Genomic DNA, 18868 nt, shown 5'->3' on the forward strand with positions numbered 1-18868 from the left:
ACATGCATGCGTGTTGCGACCCTATGGACTGTAGCCCACCAGGCTCCTCTGTCCATGGAATTCTCCAGGCAAGAATACCTGAGTGAGTTGCCATTTCCTCCTCCAGGGGATCTTCCAGATTCCAGGACTGAACCCGATTCTTCTGTCTTCTGCATTGGCAGGTGGGTTTTTGTTTTTTTTTTTTTAACCGTGAGTGCCACCTAAGAAGCCCACACTGTTGATCAGATCAGATCAGATCAGATCAGTTGCTCAGTCGTGTCCGACTCTTTGCGACCCCATGAATCGCAGCACGCCAGGCCTCCCTGTCCATCACCAACTCCCGGAGTTCACTCAGACTCACGTCCATCGAGTCAGTGATGTCATCCAGCCATCTCATCCTCTGTCGTCCCCTTCTCCTCCTGCCCCCAATCCCTCCCAGCATCACAGTCTTTTCCAATGAGTCAACTCTTCGCATGAGGTGGCCAAAGTACTGGAGTTTCAGCTTTAGCATCATTCCTTTCCAAGAAATCCCAGGGCTGATCTCCTTCAGAATGGACTGGTTGGATCTCCTTGCAGTCCAAGGGACTCTCAAGAGTCTTCTCCAACACAACAGTTCAAAAGCATCAATTCTTCGGCGCTCAGCCTCCTTCACTGTCCAACTCTCACATCTATACATAACCACAGGAAAAACCATAGCCTTGACTAGACGAACCTTTGTTGGCAAAGTAATGTCTCTGCTTTTGAATATGCTATCTAGGTTGGTCATAACTTTCCTTCCAAGGAGTAAGCATCTTTTAATTTCATGGCTGCAGTTACCATCTGTAGTGATTTTGGAGCCCCCAAAAATAAAGTCTGACACTGTTTCCACTGTTTCCCCATCTATTTCCCATGAAGTTGTGGAACCAGATGCCATGATCTTCGTTTTCTGAATGTTCAGCTTTAAGTCAACTTTTTCACTCTCCACTTTCACTTTCATCAAGAGGCTTTTGAGTTCCTCTTCACTTTCTGCCATAAGGGTGGTGTCAGCTGCATATCTGAGGTTATTGATATTTCTCCCAGCAATCTTGATTCCAGCTTGTGCTTCTTCCAGTCCAGCACTTCTCATGATGTACTCTGCATATAATTAAATAAACAGGGTGACAATATACAGCCTTGACATACTCCTTTTCCTATTTGGAACCAGTCTGTTGTTCCATGTCCAGTTCTAACTGTTGCTTCCTGACCTGCATACAAATTTCTCAAGAGGCAGATCAGGTGGTCTTCCCATCTCTTTCAGAATTTTCCACAGTTTATTGTGATCCACACAGTCAAAGGCTTTGGCATAGTCAATAAAGCAGAAATAGATGCTTTTCGGAACTTTCTTGCTTTTTCCATGATCCAGTGGATGTTGGCAATTTGATCTCTGGTTCCTCTGCCCTTTCTAAAACCAGCTTGAACATCAGGAAGTTCAGGGTTCACATATTGATACTATGTATAAAATAGACAACTGATAGGAACATACTTCAGGTACTGTGGGGACCTGAATGGGAGGGAAATCCTAAAGGGAAGAGATATATGTATATGGATGGCTGGTTCATTTTGATAATGAAACTAACACAATATTGTAAAGTAACTATACTGCAATAAAAACTAATAAAATAAATACAGGTAATGTCATACTTGTACTCCTGGAGAAAGGTGGGTGCAGTTAAGACTGTCTGCAAAGGCTGTGTGTGATAGCAGAGCTGTTTCGGGACCCTGAGGGTAACAAGGTGAAAATGTACTGTGCTCCTTTGGAGATGACGGCAAACTGGCTGAAAGGATGTTGAAATCGGCATTGAATGAAACCTAGCAGCCACATCTATAATTAGCAAAATATTTAGTATATTTAAATTTAGGTGTTTTAGGGCTTCCCAGGTGGCGCTAGTGGTAAAGAACCTATCTGCTAATGCAGGAAATATAAGTGATGCTGGTTCGATCCCTGGGTTGGGAAGATCCCCTGGAGGAGGGCATGGCAACCCACTCCACTATTCTTCCTTGGAGAATCCCATGGACAGAGGGGCCTGGCAGGCTACAGTCCACAGTGTCGCATAGAGTGAGACACAACTGAAGTGACTTAGCAGCAGCAGGTGTTTTAAGGGTATCTGAGATTCATTTTAATCAGGTATGGTAAGACACAGAGATATAGAAATGAAAGAAGCTTTTTATGCCTACAGATCCTGAGAAACAGGAGGCCCAGCTCACCATGGAGGGCCACTTGGGGAAGCACAAGGATCCATAAGGAGGCAGAGGGAGCAAGGAACAGAAGGGGGCAAGAGTCTGTCTCATGGTTTCCATGGGAGGGAGAAGGTGAGGCAGGGCAAGCAGGTTTAGGATTGGCTAATTTGAATAACCTCAGTGGGCTCTGGGGCACAGTGGTGTCCCTAGTTGTCTGGTGCCCATCTCTGGGGTAATTAGAGCAGAGGGATAGCGGTCCAGATTGTAAGAACCCCATAGAGGAGGTGGTTGTGAGTGTGGGCTCTGGTTGGCCAGTTTACATGTGAAAGGTACATTCACAGGTGAGTTGTTTGCTATCTTTAGGGATTAGCTAACCCTTGCAGGGCAGTTTCTCCAAGAGGAGCAAGGCCTCAGATATCAAAGCATTAAATACAGGAACTAGAAAGCATGGTTATTACACTAGGTATAACTGTAATTTGATGCTTTAGTATAAAGTCCATGAAAGCTTGCCAACTGTTGCATTTTGGCAGATGTTAAAATTAGTCCCAAGCCTATATTGCAGATGCACAAAAACCAATCAGCTCCCTTAATGTTTTTGCCATAAAATGTATTTTCAGTAAACTTTGGTTTCCCATTTGGGTCAAATGGTGAACTTTTGTTTAATTGAATCTTTTGGTACCTCCCCCTGTATCTAGGTTTCTTTCATTCATTCTTTTTTTTTTTTGTCACTGGATATACTTGACGGGGGAGGGTCTGTTTTGAAAAATTTTTGGCCGCACCCCACAGCATGCAGAACCTGTTTCCCAGCCAGGGATTGAAGCCTCCATGGTGCTGGAGGGCAGAGTCCTAAACACTGGATCATCAGGGAAGTCCTGGGGTGGGGTGGGGGTCTTTTTACCCTGCTCACATTTATTATTATTTTTCCTACAAAGAATCTCTCAGATCAGTATTTTCAGGATTAGGGCCTCTCTCATGACAGTGGTTATAGAGTTTAGCAACCTGGACTTAAGTCATGTTTGAATTAATCCCTTCATTGTGACACAGGGCCACCACGAATGTTTTTGCTCATAACCCTGATGACATGGATTTTGTGCCACACCAGGGTAGGCAGCAGGGAGTCAGAAAAAGATCACAGCCCTGAAGCTGGTGGATCAAAACCATCTTTTGCTGCAGCCCTACCTCTTCCCCCATGTGCACTGTTTCCCCAAACCCCTGGAGCACAGTGTCTCAGGACATTTTTGATTTCTAACCATCTAACGTCACAGGTTTTTGTTTCTGTCTCTGTCCAATCACAGGTGGTGCAGAGCATCTGGGTGGTTATGGGGAAAGAAAGCTGGATGGCAGGCCCTATAGAAGGCTATTCCCTTCCTCCAGAGAATGCCAGTACATCTCCACAGTGTTAGAATCCACATCCAGTAAGATCATTTTGTCTATGGGCTGGGTGGGGGCCTCAAGCCCTAGACTAATCTTGATCAGTCCTTTGGTGTGCTGGTAAGTAACAATGGGAAGCAAAACTCACAGGTGTTGACTGGGGGTTTTGCACTGAGAGAGCAGTTGAGTATCACTGCCCCTTTCCCCCTACTTTTGTTTTTTTCTAATCAGTTCTCAGACCATGAACTGCCATGGATGTGCACCTCCAAATCCTTAGGGGTCAGGAGAGCACACAAGAATCCCAAGAGAAGTTGCAGCACAGGAGATGGGCAAAGACACTACCTTTGCCTGAACAGCAGTGACTCAGGAGTCAATCAAGTGGTCATTCTTAAATCTTCCTGAGGTCGTGGCCTCCTTCCTTTCTACAAACAAAACAAAGGTTCATCCCCAAGACTACAAACACAAGCGCCCCAGGAAGGCGCTACTTTCCCAAACAGAGTCCCTGTGACTGCCCTAAGCAGCCAGTGATGGTCATCAGGCTGGACACAGTAAGCAAAGTGCTGTGGAACTCTAGCATCCATCAGTTAGGACTTTATGTTGTTTCTGATCTCAAGTAGGAGCCTCAGAGACCACCTGCCAGACACAAGCCACACTCGATAGCACCTCACTCTGGGACATAGTCAATTAACAATAGTTTCTGCCTAGTTGGCCAGCATGAGACCACAGAGTGGAAGGAGATGGCAAAATCCATTTGAGATAACAGAACATGAGCTAAAGCCCAAGCTGGCCAGCAACTGGCACTTACATCCAAGATAGTAACTACTGTCTTGCAAACCAGTTAACTAGCAAAGGAACCCATAGTTAAAGCTAACGAGGTATCCTTAATTGAGTTAGACCATCCTATTTGTGATGCAAATTGTTTTACTTTTTCAATCCATGGGGAAAGAGGAACTCCAACCCTAGGTTAATGGGGTTGGCTGACACTCAACACTCGACCCCAAAAGACGGGATGGACAGCAATTTATGAGCCACATTTACCTACAGCCCAGGGGAAGACACCACATATCATGCAGGGCCATACAGGAGGTTGCACTTGGAAACAGAATGAACAAGCAGGGGCTTGGGAGGCAGACTTTGTAATACCAAAGAATGGGGATGGGCCCTGGTTCCTGCCTATTTGAATAATTCAGCGGGCTGAACAGAACTGAAGTCTGCTACTTGGGAATGAGCAGGCACTGTGTCTGGTTCTTATGCTAAGAAGGATAATATGGCTAGGGGAACTTTACCTGTGGGAGAAGAGGGAGTGGAGAATTGCAGTTAAGCCATTTGAGGCCCTCTCAACTTTACTAGATGTTAAAACAGCTCTCAAGGTTGAATCTTGGGACTTCCCTGGCAGTCCAGTGGTTACGTCTCTGAGCTTCTACAGGAGGGGGCATGGGTTTGATCCCTGGTCAGGGAGCTAAGATCCTGTATGCTGTGAGAGTGAGTGAGTGAGTGAGTGAAAGTCGTTCAGTTGTGTCTGACTCTTTGTGACCTCATGGGCCGTATAGTCCATGGGATTCTCCAGGCTGGAATACTGGGGTGGGTAGCCTTTCCCTTCTCCAGGGAATCTTCCCAACCTAGGGATCAAACCCCAGGTCTCCCACATTGCAGGCGGATTCTTTACCAGCTGAGCCACCAGGGAAGTCCTATATGCTGTGAGGTACAGCAAAAAGGAGAAAAAACAATAGAACTCTAATTGCAGACCTCATGCCACAAGAAGTTATTAAAAAGTAACTGAGTTCAATAATGTCACAGGATACAAAACAAACACAACCATCAACAGTATTTCTAGATACTAGCAATGAACATGTGGATGCCAAAAATTACAATACGTTTACAATCACTAATTAAAATAATCAAGTGTAAATCTAACAAAGTATGTCCAGGACTCGTATACTGAAAACTCTACAACATTAATAAAACAAATCAAAGGTCTAAATAAATGCAGAGATATGCTATGGTCATGAATTTGAAGACAAAACATAGTAAAATGTCAATTCTCCCCAAATTGATAGATTTAATGTAATTCCTATCAAAACCCAGTATGCCTTTTTCCCTAGATATAGACAAGATTAATCTAAAATTTTATGGAAAGATAAGGGAAATAGAATAGCCAAAACAACTTTGAAAAAGTAATAAAATGGGAGCAGTCAGTTCACTGTTTTAAAACTTATTATTAATGTATATCTAGAGTAACCAGGGGAGAAGGTGATGGCACCTCACTCCAGTACTCTTGCCTGGAAAATCCCATGGATGGAGGAGCCTGGTAGGCTGCAGTCCATGGGGTCACGTAGAGTCGGATATGACTGAGCGACTTCACTTTCACTTTTCACTTTCATGCATTGGAGAAGGAAATGGCAACCCACTCCAGTGCTCTTGCCTGGAGAATCCCAGGGATGGGGGAGCCTGGTGGGCTGCCGTCTATGGGGTCGCACAGAGTCGGACACGACTGAAGTCACTTAGCCGCAGCAGCAGAGTAACCAGGACTATGTAGTATTTGCAGAGACATAGATACATGGATCAATGAACACAGAACCCAGAAATAGTCCCACACAAATAGGCTGAACTAATTTTTGAGAAAGGTGCGAAAGTAGTTCAAAGAAGGAAAGATAGACTTTTCAATAGGCTACAGCTATGACATTATAGGCCAAAAACTTGGAATACTGGGCCAGCGAAGAACGAATATAATGGTTTCATTGACTTTCTATCACGTGGTGATGGGTAGGGAGAAATAATGTACACTCAGCTCAGGATGAAAGCTCCAAGTGCTGGATAACGGTTCATTTCATCTTTCTGAATTCAGCTTCTTCTGATTGATTAGAGTCACAGGTTCTGGGGATGTTCCCATAAGCTCCCACACTGCAAAGCCAGGTTACCCCTAACTAGCACACAGTCCTCCAGACTCCATGGGCCATTCCAATAAGCATCATTCTCAGGCGATATGAGATAGTAGGATGGCTCTCGGTAGCTCCAAAGGTACAGCCTCCTGCGTTTAAGTCTGCAGGAAAAGAGAGCTTTTTCTAGGTTTTGCGACTCCCATCCAACTCCTGGAATTCATTCTGATTGTACCAACCTGGTCACCACCACGACTTCACACACACACACTTTAAATATAGCTAGGGTGATTTTGTGTGACTGGCGCGGAGTAGGCGCTCAATAAATATTTGTTGAGTTGCTGAATAAGACTGAGCCCCAACTCACTGTTAACACTGACACTTGTTGCTGGCTGTATACTCTGTCCTTCGCCACAACGCTGAGGATCCTGCAAGCTCTTCCGCCTTGAGTTAATTACAGTTATAAAATTCCGTGACTAGCTGTGGAAACCAGGTGGCCTTCCAAAGCAGCTAAGACTACACTTCCCGGAGAGCATTGCGGTGCTCTCTTGCGTCAATTTCAGTTTACTTTTCCCCTCAGGGAATTTCCGGGTTGTGTGGGCGGGGCCAAAGGCGTGATCCAATGGGCATCTCCTCAGACTGAGTGGGTGGGAAATTGTCCAATGAGCATCTCCATAGAGAGGCCAATCAGAGGGAAGCTGGGGCAGCCGCCGCGGGTGGCGTCACTAAACTGCGCCAGCTGAGCCTGGTGGAGCCCAGCCCCTCTCTCCTGCCTCCTCTCCCGCTCACTTTCCTCAGGCGTCCGTCAATCCGGTTTACATGTCTCCGGTGGACGCACCACCCCGAAACCTCCACACCCATGGCTGCTAGCCTGAGGAGGCCCTCTTTCACCGCCTGTTCTTCCCCTACTGACACGGACGACGAGGGCGTGCGCGGCACTTGCGAAGATGCTTCTATATGCAAGAGGTGCCTGCCCGGCGCGGGGTTAGGGGCCAGCGTTCCGGGGGTCTGGGGCCTAGGTCGGGGGTGCGGGCTGTGTCTAAGGAATACGCTTTTACGCCAAAAGGCATCGGTCAACTGGTGTGACATCTGTGAAATGCTCAGAGCAGGGATTCATCTACTTCACATTTTATTATCCAACTTTTGCCGTTTGCCAGGCACTGTACATGCCTGGGGTTATTGTGCCTGGGACATGGCGCCGAACCAGGCAGACATGGACTTGGCCTTCTCGGAGCCACATTTTTGTTGGAAACACGTGAAGCAAGTAATAACTGTAGTTTTGGTGGGTTATGAGGAGAAGTGCAGGTCCTCCCTCTTTCATAGGTTATGTTTCAATGGGACTTGTCATGATCCCCATTGTGCACCTGAAACTCAGGCCAGTTAATGGGGGAGATGACCTGTCCAGGGCCACTTAATATTTGCGTGCAGAGCCAGTATTTTCCAGAGCTTTTACCTGTGTGTTATGGGAGTCTACACTTTTAGGGGTGTGGTGAGGGCTGTGTGGCGGACGCTGTGAGCAGAGGTATGTGTCAAGTACCTGAAAGCATGAAAAAGAAAACACGAGGCTTGAGTGTATGCTACTCTTTCATTCATTCAGCAAAAATTATTGAGAGCTTACTTTGTGCCAGGCTTTTCCTTTTGGTTGGTAGGTATTCAGTGATTGAGAACAAAAGATGAACAAGATTGACATGGTGTCTGAACTCACCTGCCTGCTTGGAAAAGGCAGGAAGCAAGTACTTACTCAGGAAGTAGCATAATTACAATTTTGTGTTGTGTGCTTAGAAATACAGTGCACCATTAGAGTTTGTAATTTAGTTGATAATGTTTGAGCTGGGAACAGAAGACTTAAAAAAAAAAAAAGAGAATAGGCATGTAGGAGGGTATTCAGGCAGAGCAAAGAAGGCTCATGAACTGTTAGAGGAACTGAATAAATGCCTTGGAAGCTGGGGCCCTGTAGGGACTGAGTCCAGAAAACAAAAGTTTTGGGTTAGGGCTGGTACTTTGTGTAGGTTCTTGGAGACCAAGCATAGTGATTCAGAACATTGACTCTGGAGCCGGACTGTCAGGCTGGTCCTGGCTGTGGATACTTGCGCAGGCTACTACACTACTCTCTGTCTCAATCTCCTGATCTATAAAGTGGGGATGAAATGATAGTCATCTGTAAAGTAAGGATGAAGTGATATTCAATATTAGTAAAGCACTTAGAACAGTGTCTGGCATGTACTAGGTGTTAGTGGTGGGTGATTACATAAATAAATACATTCATAAGTATTAAAGGCGTGAAGGCAGTTCTTGGTGGAATTTGTGGACTTAAATGAACCATACCCAACTTATTTCTTCTCCAGCTTTTGGTTGCTGTTGACTACATCTGTAGCACTGTTGGATTAAGAGCAGTTTTTCTCATATTGGCTGCTGTTTGCTAAGAAAATCAGAAGTGTCTTCAGAATTATCAGAGGAAAATAAAATACTTTTCAAGAGCAGGTTAGGGTTAGGTTTACTTAATATCAATTGGTAATGATTGGCTTATTTAATATTTGTTGGTAATATTTGTGGCCAACTTGCTTGTTCGCGTGTGTGCTAAGTCACTTCACTTGTGTCTGACTCTTTGTGACCCCAATTCTGTAGTCCACCAGGCTCCTCCGTTCCTGGGATTCTCCAGGCAAGAATACTGGAGTGGGTTGCCATGCCCTTCTCCAGGGGATCTTCTCGACCCAGGGATTGAACCTGCGTCTCTTGGGTCTCCTGCATTGACAGGGGGATTCTTTACAACTAGCACTACCTGGAAAATCTGGCCAACTTGGTTACTTAAAGCTAATTAGCTACTATATATAAAAGAGATAACTAAGAAGAACCTACTTTATAGCACAGGAAACTCTACTCAGTACTCCATAATGACCTTTATGGGAAGAGAATCTAAAAAAGAGTGGATATATGTCTATGTATAACTGGTTCACTTTGCTGTAACAGCAGAAACTAATGCAACATTATAAATCAACCATATTCCAATAAAAATGATTTTTAAAAAAAGCAAATTAGCTATAAAATAGTTCAGACACAAAAAGTACAGAGAAATAATGTAACTAGAGCGTGTCTTTCCTTGGCTCTCTCTTGGATAGTTTTATAATCTCAGCTCTTCTCTGCTTCATTTTTTAGTGCCCTCACTGTTCTTCAGCCATCTCAACATTGTAGAGAAAGTTTGGGTTTGGAACTGCAGAGAATCTAAGGCAGTGGTTCCGAGTCTGAACTGCACACTAGCATAGCCTGTGTTTTAAAAGATATGCAGTTACTTGGGCCCGACTCTGGATCCACTGAATCAGAACCTTCTGGGATGGGTCTTGGGTCTATAAAAACCAGACCTGTTTGCCATCTGGATGCATTTCTTCAGAGCCCCCCCCCTTTTTTTTTTGCACCAGGTTTTCTCTCATCTGGAAAAAAACATGCAATGAGATGGTGAGAATCCATAAGTTAATGTTTTAAAAATGTTTTGCAGGATTCGAGGACTTTCGAAGTCTGTGATACTGTGACCTGCATCTTCCCTGTAACGTTTGGAACCCATGAGTCTAGTCACAAATTCATCTTGTTAAGTAGAGATTCCCTGTGTGAATTGTGGGCACATTACTCTGTTTCTGCCTCAGTTTCCTCATCTTGAAAATGAGGATAGTAATAGTCACTGGCCTTTTGGATGGGAGGATTAAGGATTAAATGAGATCATGCAGAGGTTAGCACAGGATCTGGCATGAAGAAAAGCCTAAAGTAAATTCTTATTGCTAGTTTTAATTTGCCTCCAGTCTGAATGTTGTTTGTTTGAAGTTACTGAAATAGCTGTGAGTTCGACTGGTTCCTGCCACCCTGAGTTGTAGCTGTAAAATCCCTAAAGTAATGTTCAAAGAGCCAGTTAGCTCCCCAGGGCTCCTACTGTTCTGCTGTTTCTTTCTTTCTTTCTTTTTTAATTAATTTATTTATTTGGCTTCACTGGGTCTTAGTTGTGGCATGCCGGATCTTTCATTGCAGCATGCAGGCTCTTGATTGCAGTGCACAGATTCTCTAGTTGTGGCTCGTGGGCTTCGTTGCTGTGTGGAACGTGGGATATTAGTTCCCCAACCAGGGATCAAACCCTTAGTTCCTCTGCATTGGAAGGTGGATTCTTAACCACTGGTCCACCAGGGAAGTCCCTGTTGTTTCTGTTTTAATGTGCTCTCTTCTTTGGTACAGGGCCCTTAGAGAGCTGTTGTGAGGATTAAATGTGGAGTGCCTCCAGCAGTGCTTGGTACATAGTAGGTGTTCAAAATTGGTGGTCGTTGTCATCAGCAGCATCCCATTGTCCCCAGTCTTCATCATCGTCACTACCACAGACTCTGTCCCTCCTACAGTCCAATAGTTAGAACTCTTGTGATCAGGTATACTAGGTTTATCCCTAAGAATCCCGTCTGATTCAACAGCTATCTATAAAGCACTCAGCGTTCTTGCTAACTTATCCCCACTCCCCATTCCTCCTCTCCTATCGCCCACTTTGCCCCATGCCCCTCAGTCAGTTTCCCACTCTTGTTTACCTTTGACCCCCAGCTCCCTCCTGCAGTCCCCATTGAGTCCTTTGAAATTACTACTCTGATCACCAGCCACCTCTATTTCCTTAGCCTCTCTTTAGTCGTTCTGTCCCTCTCTTTCCACTGACCCTGGCCCTTCCCTGGGGGCATCGTTTACTTGAAGCCAAGTCACACCTCTGTTTTCTCATACCCTGACTGCCCTAGCACACGTGTGTGCTTAGTCGCTTCAGTCATATGTGACTCTCTGCAACCCTATGGACTATGGCCTGCCAGGCTCCTCTGTCAATGGGATCCTCCAGGCAAGAATACTGGAGTGGGTTGTCATTTCCTTCTCCAGGGTCCTAGCATCAGGATGGTCAAAATTTGTGTCCTTACTGCCCTTTGTCTCCTCCCCCCATTTCTTTGAGACCCATGTCCCCAGCATCCTCTCCTCCATATTACTGTTTTCTGTCTGTTTGCTGGTTACTCACCTAATTCACTGACGACTTGGGCACCTGGCCCACAAGCCTTCCTTTGCCTCAGTTCATGCCATCATCATAGTTGACTTTCTAGTGTGTGTGTGCAGGATCCACCCTATAGGCAGGGCGCTTGTTTTCTTGAACACCTCGCCTGCAGTGATTACCTCTGCTCATTCGCCTCTCTTACCATTCCTGCCATAATCCCCTGGATTTCCAGGTGCTGTGTATACCACCTCACAGATGAACAGTGCAGCACCCTCCAACCCCAGTCTCTTCAGCATGCTTGATCAGTTATTTCTGTTCTGCCTTTAAAACCCTAGGACGTCCATGGTTTTCTCCAGCCTTTAGATGCTTCCCTCTAGGCTCCTGCCTGTCAGTTGAGCTCAGAGTTCATAGTCCATTCCCTGGTAATCTCTTGGCAGTGCCTTTATCTCCCTTGCCCTTCATCCTAGTAAACCTCAGACCCTGGATTGAACCAGACTCTCCATTTCCAGCTTGAATACTGATGGTAGAAATCACACAGCAGGACAACTTGGCCCTGTGTGGATTCGTGTCAGCCAGCCTCATCTGCACCCTTACAGAGCTGACTCATTCATTCCAGTATGATGCTTTGGCTAGCTCCCTTTCCCACTTTCCAGAGACTTAAATCAGACATTTTTCACTTTCCTCCAACTTTTGATTTACTCCACCTTTCCTTCATCCTCAAGATAACCAGGGTGATGCCAGGGTATTGCGTCACAGAAAGTGGAAGCCTTCAGATTGGCACTCAGTTAACTTCCCTCCTAGAAACTTTACCACCCTTTCCTACCATGAGAGTTGTCAATGTTCTTTAGCAGAGGCCATTAGAAATATATCTAATTTAGTTAAACAGGGTTTTCTTTTCTTTTAATTGGAGTATAGCTGCTTTCAAAATCACTGCAGATGGTGACTACAGCCATGAAATATAAAGATGCTTACTCCTTGGAAGAAAAGTTATGACCAACCTAGATAGCATATTCAAAAGCAGAGACATTACTTTGCCAACAAAGGTCCATTGGCCAAGGCTATGGTTTTTCCATTGGTCATGTATGGATGTGAGAGTTGGACTATAAAGAAAGCTGAGCGCCAAAGAATTGATGCTTTTGAACTGTGGTGTGGGAGAAGACTCTTGAGAGTCCCTTGGACTGCAAGGAGATCCAACCAGTCCATCCTAAAGGAGATCAGTCCTGGGTGTTCATTGGAAGGACTGATGCTGAAGCTGAAACTTCAGTACTTTAGCCACCTGATGCAAAGAGCTGACTCATTTGAAAAGACTCTGATGCTGGGAAAGATTGAGGGCAGGAGGAGAGGGGGACGACAGAGGATGAGATGGCTGGATGGCATCACCGACTCGATGGACGTGAGTTTGAGTGAACTCCGGGAGTTGATGATGGACAGGGAGGGCTGGTGCGCTGCGGTTCGTGGGGTTGCAAAGAGCAGGACACGACTGAGCAGCTGAACTGAACTGAACTGAACGTTGCTTTAGGGGCTTCCCAGGTGGCTCAGTGGTAAATAACCTGCCTGCCACGCAGGAGACACAGGTAGACCCGGGTTTGATCCCTACATTGGGATGATCCTCTGGAGGAGAAATTGGCAACCCACTTGAGTATTCTTGCTGGGAAAATCCCATGGACAGAGGAGCCTGGCGGGCTACAGTCCAGGGGGTTGCAGAGTTGGACACGACTACACGTGCACACACATAGCAGCTTTACACTGCTGTGTTAGTTTCTGCTGTTCTACGTAGTGAACCAGCTGTGTATATGTGCCTCCCTTCTTTCTTGGATTTCCTTCCTATTTAGATCACCACAGAGCACTGAGTAGAGCTCCCTGCGCTATACAGTGGGCTCTCATTATTTGTCTGTTTTATACATAGTAGTGTCTGTATGCCAGTCTCCTAATCCATCCCACCCCCTCTTCCCACCTTGATGTCCATATGTTTGTTCTCTACGTTTGTATCTGTTTCTGCTTTGCATATAGGTTCATCTGTACTATTTTTCTAGATTCCCAACACATTCATTAATATACGGTATTTATTTTTCTCTCTCTGACTTCACTGTGTATGACAGTCTCTAGGTCCATCCACATCTCTGCAAATGGCACAATTTTGTTCCTTTTTATGGTAAACGGATTTAATGACTCATTCTCGTGATAGAGAGCTCACCTCATGGGGAGCTTGGGGGTCTCTCCATAAGGGGTGTTAGAAAGAACTTATAGGATTTAGGCTTTGGTTGGATAATTTGGTGGGGGGTGTTTCAAGGAAGCAGGGATTTGCCCAGGATTGGGTGTTCACAAGAGGTAGAGACAGTTGTGTGATTGCGTAGGTAGCTTAGTCTTTTCGAGGAGATGTGACAGACTTCCCTAGTGGTGCAGTGGATAAGAGTCCACCTGCCAGTGCAGGGGACACAGGTTTGATCCCTGGTCCAGGAAGATCCCGCATGCTGTGGAACAAGTAAGCCTGGGCGCCACAGCTGCTGAACGCTGTGCACGTAGAGCCCACGCTGTGCACGTAGAGCCCACGCTGTGCAACAAGAGAAGCCACCACAATGAGAAGCCCGAGCACGGCATCAGAGAGTAGCCCCTGCTCAGTGTAACTAGAGAAAGCCTGTGCAAAGCAATGAAGACCTAGCACAGCCTGAAATAAATAAACTCCCCCCCAAAAAAGAATTAAAATAAATTGCAAAATTTATAAAAAAAAAAAAAAGAAGGCGTGACTAGAGTCAGACAAGCTGTAGTTAATAAACAAGCTACAGTCACTCAGCATCAGCTGGGGGAGAGGAGTACTTGGGACCCTGCAGCAGGCCTTGGTTTTGTTTGGACAAAATGATGAAGGAGTCCTGGTTTTGTCTCACTTCATCACTGTTTTAGTGTGACCTTGTGCAGGTCGTCCTGTGAGATTGTTTCTGTCCAACCGGAGGACAGTGTGGCCTCTGTGAGCACCAGGCAAGCATCTAACAGCAGTGAAGCCTGGCTCATGGCGCCAGGCCCTCTCCTGGGGGTTAGTACCACTTTTCTTTATTTTCATCAGGGAGGAGTTGAGTCTTAGAAAGATAGGTGTTGGCCAGGCAGAAGAAAATAAGAGACGTCGAAGAGCATAGAGATCGAAGCTCTTGAGATTGAAGTGTTAGGGGAACTTGACCTCTGGTGGGATCTGCTACTGCTAAGTCACATCAGTCGTGTCCAACTCTGTGCAACCCCAGAGACAGCAGCCCACCAGGCTCCCTGGTCCCTGGGATTCTCCAGGCAAGAACACTGGAGTGGGTTGCCATCTCCTTCTCCAATGCCTGAAAGTGAAAAGTGAAAGTGAAGTCGCTCAGTCGTGTCAGACTGTAGTGACCCCATGGACTGCAGCCTACCAGGCTCCTCCGTCCACGGGATTTTCCAGGCAAGAGTACTGGAGTGGTTGCCATTGCCTTCTCCGCTGGTGGGGTCTAGGTAGAAAGAATTCTGGAGAGGTTGTCAGAGAACAAAGCAGGAGAGGTCCTGAGGGTTTTAAAGTGGGGGAACTGACATGCTCTGAGTTTGTGTTTTAGAAAAATCCCCAGGGCCTTCCTTGGTGGTCCAGTGGTTAAGAATGCCTGCCAGTGCAGGAGACACGGGCTCGATCCCTGCTTCAGGAGGATCCCCCGTGCTGTGGGCAGCTAGGCCTGTGAGCTGCAACTACTGAGTCCACATTCTAGGTCCCATGCTTTGCAACAAGAAAAGCCACTGCAACGAGAAGCCGGCTTGCTGCAACTCGAGAAAGCCTGCGAGCAGCCTTGAAGACCTAGCCCAGTCAAAGCTAAATAAAAATTTAAAGAAAAGTCCCCAGCAGCTGTGGGGGAGACAGGCTGGCAACGGATGGAAAGTCTGTTCCGTTTTCTTCCTGTTGGCCGTAGCCCTTGCTCTCCTGACCTGGCACCGAACGTCCTTATTGTCTTGCCCGCTTCTAGTCTGGCCACCTCCCCTGTCCCAAGTGTTTATGCCATGGCCGGGGTGATTTTTTAGAATCACAAATGTTACCCTGTTACTTTATTACTTGAACCTTTTTGATTCTCCTTCCGCCACAAGGTAAAACGTGACACTTGGTGATAGGACACACCTCACCTTTCCTGATCAAATCACGCTCCAGATCTATCCCTGCCAACCAGAAATCTCTGTTTGGTGGTCTCAGAATGACCTCGGGCTTCCGGTAGCTCAGCTGGTAAAGAATCTGCCTCCAGTGCCGGAGACCTGGGTTCGATCCCTGGGTTGGGAAGATCCCCTGGAGAAGGGAATGGCTACCCACTCCAGTATTCTGGCCTGGAGAATTCCATGCAGAGAGGAGCTTGGCCGGTTACAGTCCATGGGGGGGCAGACACAACCAAGCAACTTTCACTTTCAGAATGACCTCAAATACATTATTTCCGAAACCGCACTCTAGATCATCTTCCTCAATTTTGTGACAAGCCATCCCTCCCCCGCCCCCTGCCCCCAAGTCAGTGGATGGTGCCCCTTTCCACTTGGCTCACGAGTGAAAAAGATTGGAGTCATCATGGAACTGCCCTTTCACTTACCCTCTCTGCAATCAATTACTCAGACCTTAGAATGTACCTGGAAAATATTTCTGGAATATGTTTCCTCCACCTCCACAGCTGCTGTCTCAGTCCACAGTCATCTGTGATTTGAACCAGGGCACTAATCTGCCAGTTGAGCTCCCCAGTGGTGCTTCCCTCCCCAAATACAGTTCTCACACCAAAGCCAGAAGTTTGGGAAAGATGCCCAAGCCCATGTCACTCCCTGGTTTAATGGCTTTTTATTGCTAGAGTAGGAAATGGCAACCCACTCCAGTATTCTTGCCTGGAAAATTCCATGGACAGAGGATCCTGGCGGGCCTCAGCCCATGGGGTTGCAAAGAGTCGGACACGACTGAGCTTGCACCCGCTATCGCTGTTAGAAAAATAGCGAAGTTCCTCACGTGGTCCACCCAGTACTGCCTGCTCCACCCTGCTTCTCCAATTTTGCTTCCCCTAACTCTTGCCCTTCTCTCTACCTCCCTCTCAGTTCCTCCAGCATGCCCTGTGCCTGCCTCCCCTGGGGCCTTTGAGCAGGCCAACCTCTCCCAAAATGCTTTCTCCCTCCCTCCCTTGTCTGATCAGCTCCACATCATCCTTCAGACTAATTTCTCCACCTGATGTTCTTTATCGAGACCCTGCTCGGTTTACGGAGGCCCTGTGGTAGTGACGATGTAGAAGTGAATGAAGCAGGCACAGGCGGTGCTCTTGTGGGGCATGTAATGGGGGAAGCAGCCAGGAAACACACCAGCAACATACCTGGCACCTGCACTGGTGGGCGCTGCCGCAGGAGTGTTGGAGGGAGTTGCCCCATGAGCTGGGATGCCCAGGGACAGTCCCACCAAGAAGGTCAGTGCTGGGGGAGGAAGTGAGCCCTAGGATGGACAGCTGGGGAAGCAGTGTCCCAGGCAGAGGGTACGAAGGCCTTGGGGCAGGAGCTGGCCCGGCTGGTCCAGGAGTAGAAAGACCCGGGTGGAAGAGGAGGAGAGGAGCTCTTGTGAGGACCCAGCTTCCAGTGTCAGCGAGATGGGAGCTGCTGGGGGCCTTGGAATGGAAGACATCCACCGTCTTGGGGTGGAACAGGATCCTCTCAGCGTCTGTGTTGAGAACGGGCTGTAGGGGGCAGCATGGAGGCAGGGAGACGTGCTCTCGGAATAGCTCAAGTCAGATGCTGGGGGCTTGGATGAGGATTGTAGTGGTAGAGACGCTGGGAATCCATGATTCTGGATACACTGAAGGCCGAGCTGATAAGACTGAGGAGTCATGAGTGTATTGACGAATCAGATATACAGTAAGACAGGAGTCATAGATGGCACCGAGGCTTTTGGCTTGTGTCAGATGTGGCTTCTTCAAGGAGGCCTCTCAGGCACCTGCAGACAAGATAGAGCCCCATCCCATGTTCTTGGGACACTGTGTGTCCTTGGTGGGAATCGGCCCAGGTATAGTTCAGACATGTTGTTTAATGTTTGTCTTTCCTCAGAATGAAAACAAAGCAGGGACCTGTCTACTTTAGTGCCCTTCACAGTATAGACATATAGTAAGCATGTGTCGGATGGTTAAAGTGATTAACGCTCAGCCACTAAGTCGGGTCTGACTCTTTTCGACTCCATAGACTGTGGCCCACGAGGTTCCTCTGTCCACGGGATTACCCCAAGCAAGAATACTGGAGTGAGTTGCCATTTCCTTCCCTAGAAAATGATTAGACCTGAATACAAGTGCTCAAGATGATACTTCCTAATGTGGTCTTAGAATTCTGGTGTTGTGCTCTGCTGGTTTTCAGCAGTCTGTTAGAAACCAGACCAGGGGCTGTAAGACTGAAAGTCTGTTGTGCAAATTGTAGAAGTTCATTTGATTTCTCAACTGAATCCAAAAATCCACCCCCCCAACCCCCCCCCCCCACCATTGTCATGAAAGCAGGTCACAGGATCACCTCTTAGGAAAGCCGGTGTTTTCCTGAGGGCCCTGGCCTGCCAGCCTACTGACTGCATCTTTACAGCTGTACCCCAGAGAGCAGGGCCCAGCTTCTGATCTGAAATATTTTGAAGGCAAATGCCAGGCTGCTTTCCTATTTTTAATTTGCATTTCTAAAATCACAAGTGAGGCTGAGCATTGTCTGTCTGCTCAAACTCGTGGATATTTATAGTGCGAATCCACTCTCGATGTCACTGCCCTACTGGGTGGTTGTTTTGTTTTTGTTTGGTTATTTGTATTTTTATTACTGATTTGTAAGGACCTTTTGTATCTGCAATAGTGATCTGATGCTTCGCTGTTTGTTGCAGTGTTCTCTTTCAAGCTGTTGCTTGTCTTTTTCAGTGTAGCTTGTACTGTCCATTTCATAATACAGAAATGGTGACTCTTCAGGTTGTAGAGTCTTGACAATGTAACTTTATGTCTTGTGGTTTTTGGGTAAAGCTTTGAAAGGCCATTCTCAATCCTTATAGCATTTTCTTTTAGCACTTCTGTGGCTTTGGCTTTATGGTTAGATCATTCATCTATCTTTATTATTTTGTACATCATAAGATAGCAGTTTTAACTTATTTTTTTCAAAGCTTATTTATTTGGCTTCCCTGAGTCTTCCTTGCTGTGCATGGGCTTTCTCTAGTTGTGGGCGAGCGGGGGCTGCTCTCTAGCTGCCGTGCACAGGCGTCTCATTACAGTGGCTTCTGTTGTCATGGAGCGTGGACTCTGGGCATGAGGGCTTCAGTAGTTGCTGCCTGTGGGTTCAGCAGTTGTGGCTTATAGGCTAGGCACTTGGGCTCAGTAGTTTTGGCACCTGGACTTAGTTGCCTTGCAGCATGTGGGATCTTCCCAGACCAGGGATCAAACCAGTATCCCCTGCATTACAAGGCAGATTCTTAACCACTAGATCACCAGGGAAAGCCTTACCTTAATTTTGT

General features: G+C 46.7%; 1 protein-coding gene across 2 annotated transcripts in view; it reads left to right on the forward strand.

Moving 5' to 3' along the window:
- The first annotated feature begins 7131 nt into the window (after nt 1-7131).
- Nucleotides 7132-18868, forward strand: part of LCMT1 (leucine carboxyl methyltransferase 1) — a 69452-nt gene continuing 57715 nt past the window's right edge. Inside the window, exon 1 of one of the 2 annotated variants that reach the window (XM_070779836.1) lies at nt 7132-7388. In XM_070779836.1, coding sequence (XP_070635937.1) covers nt 7282-7388 — 107 coding nt within the window. In that variant the 5' untranslated portion in view covers nt 7132-7281. The remainder of the gene's footprint in view (nt 7389-18868) is intronic. The other variant, XM_070779834.1, reaches the window with a different exon arrangement.

The sequence above is a fragment of the Bos indicus genome, chromosome 25 (genome assembly GCF_029378745.1).
Source record: "Bos indicus isolate NIAB-ARS_2022 breed Sahiwal x Tharparkar chromosome 25, NIAB-ARS_B.indTharparkar_mat_pri_1.0, whole genome shotgun sequence".
Lineage (NCBI taxonomy): Eukaryota > Metazoa > Chordata > Mammalia > Artiodactyla > Bovidae > Bos > Bos indicus.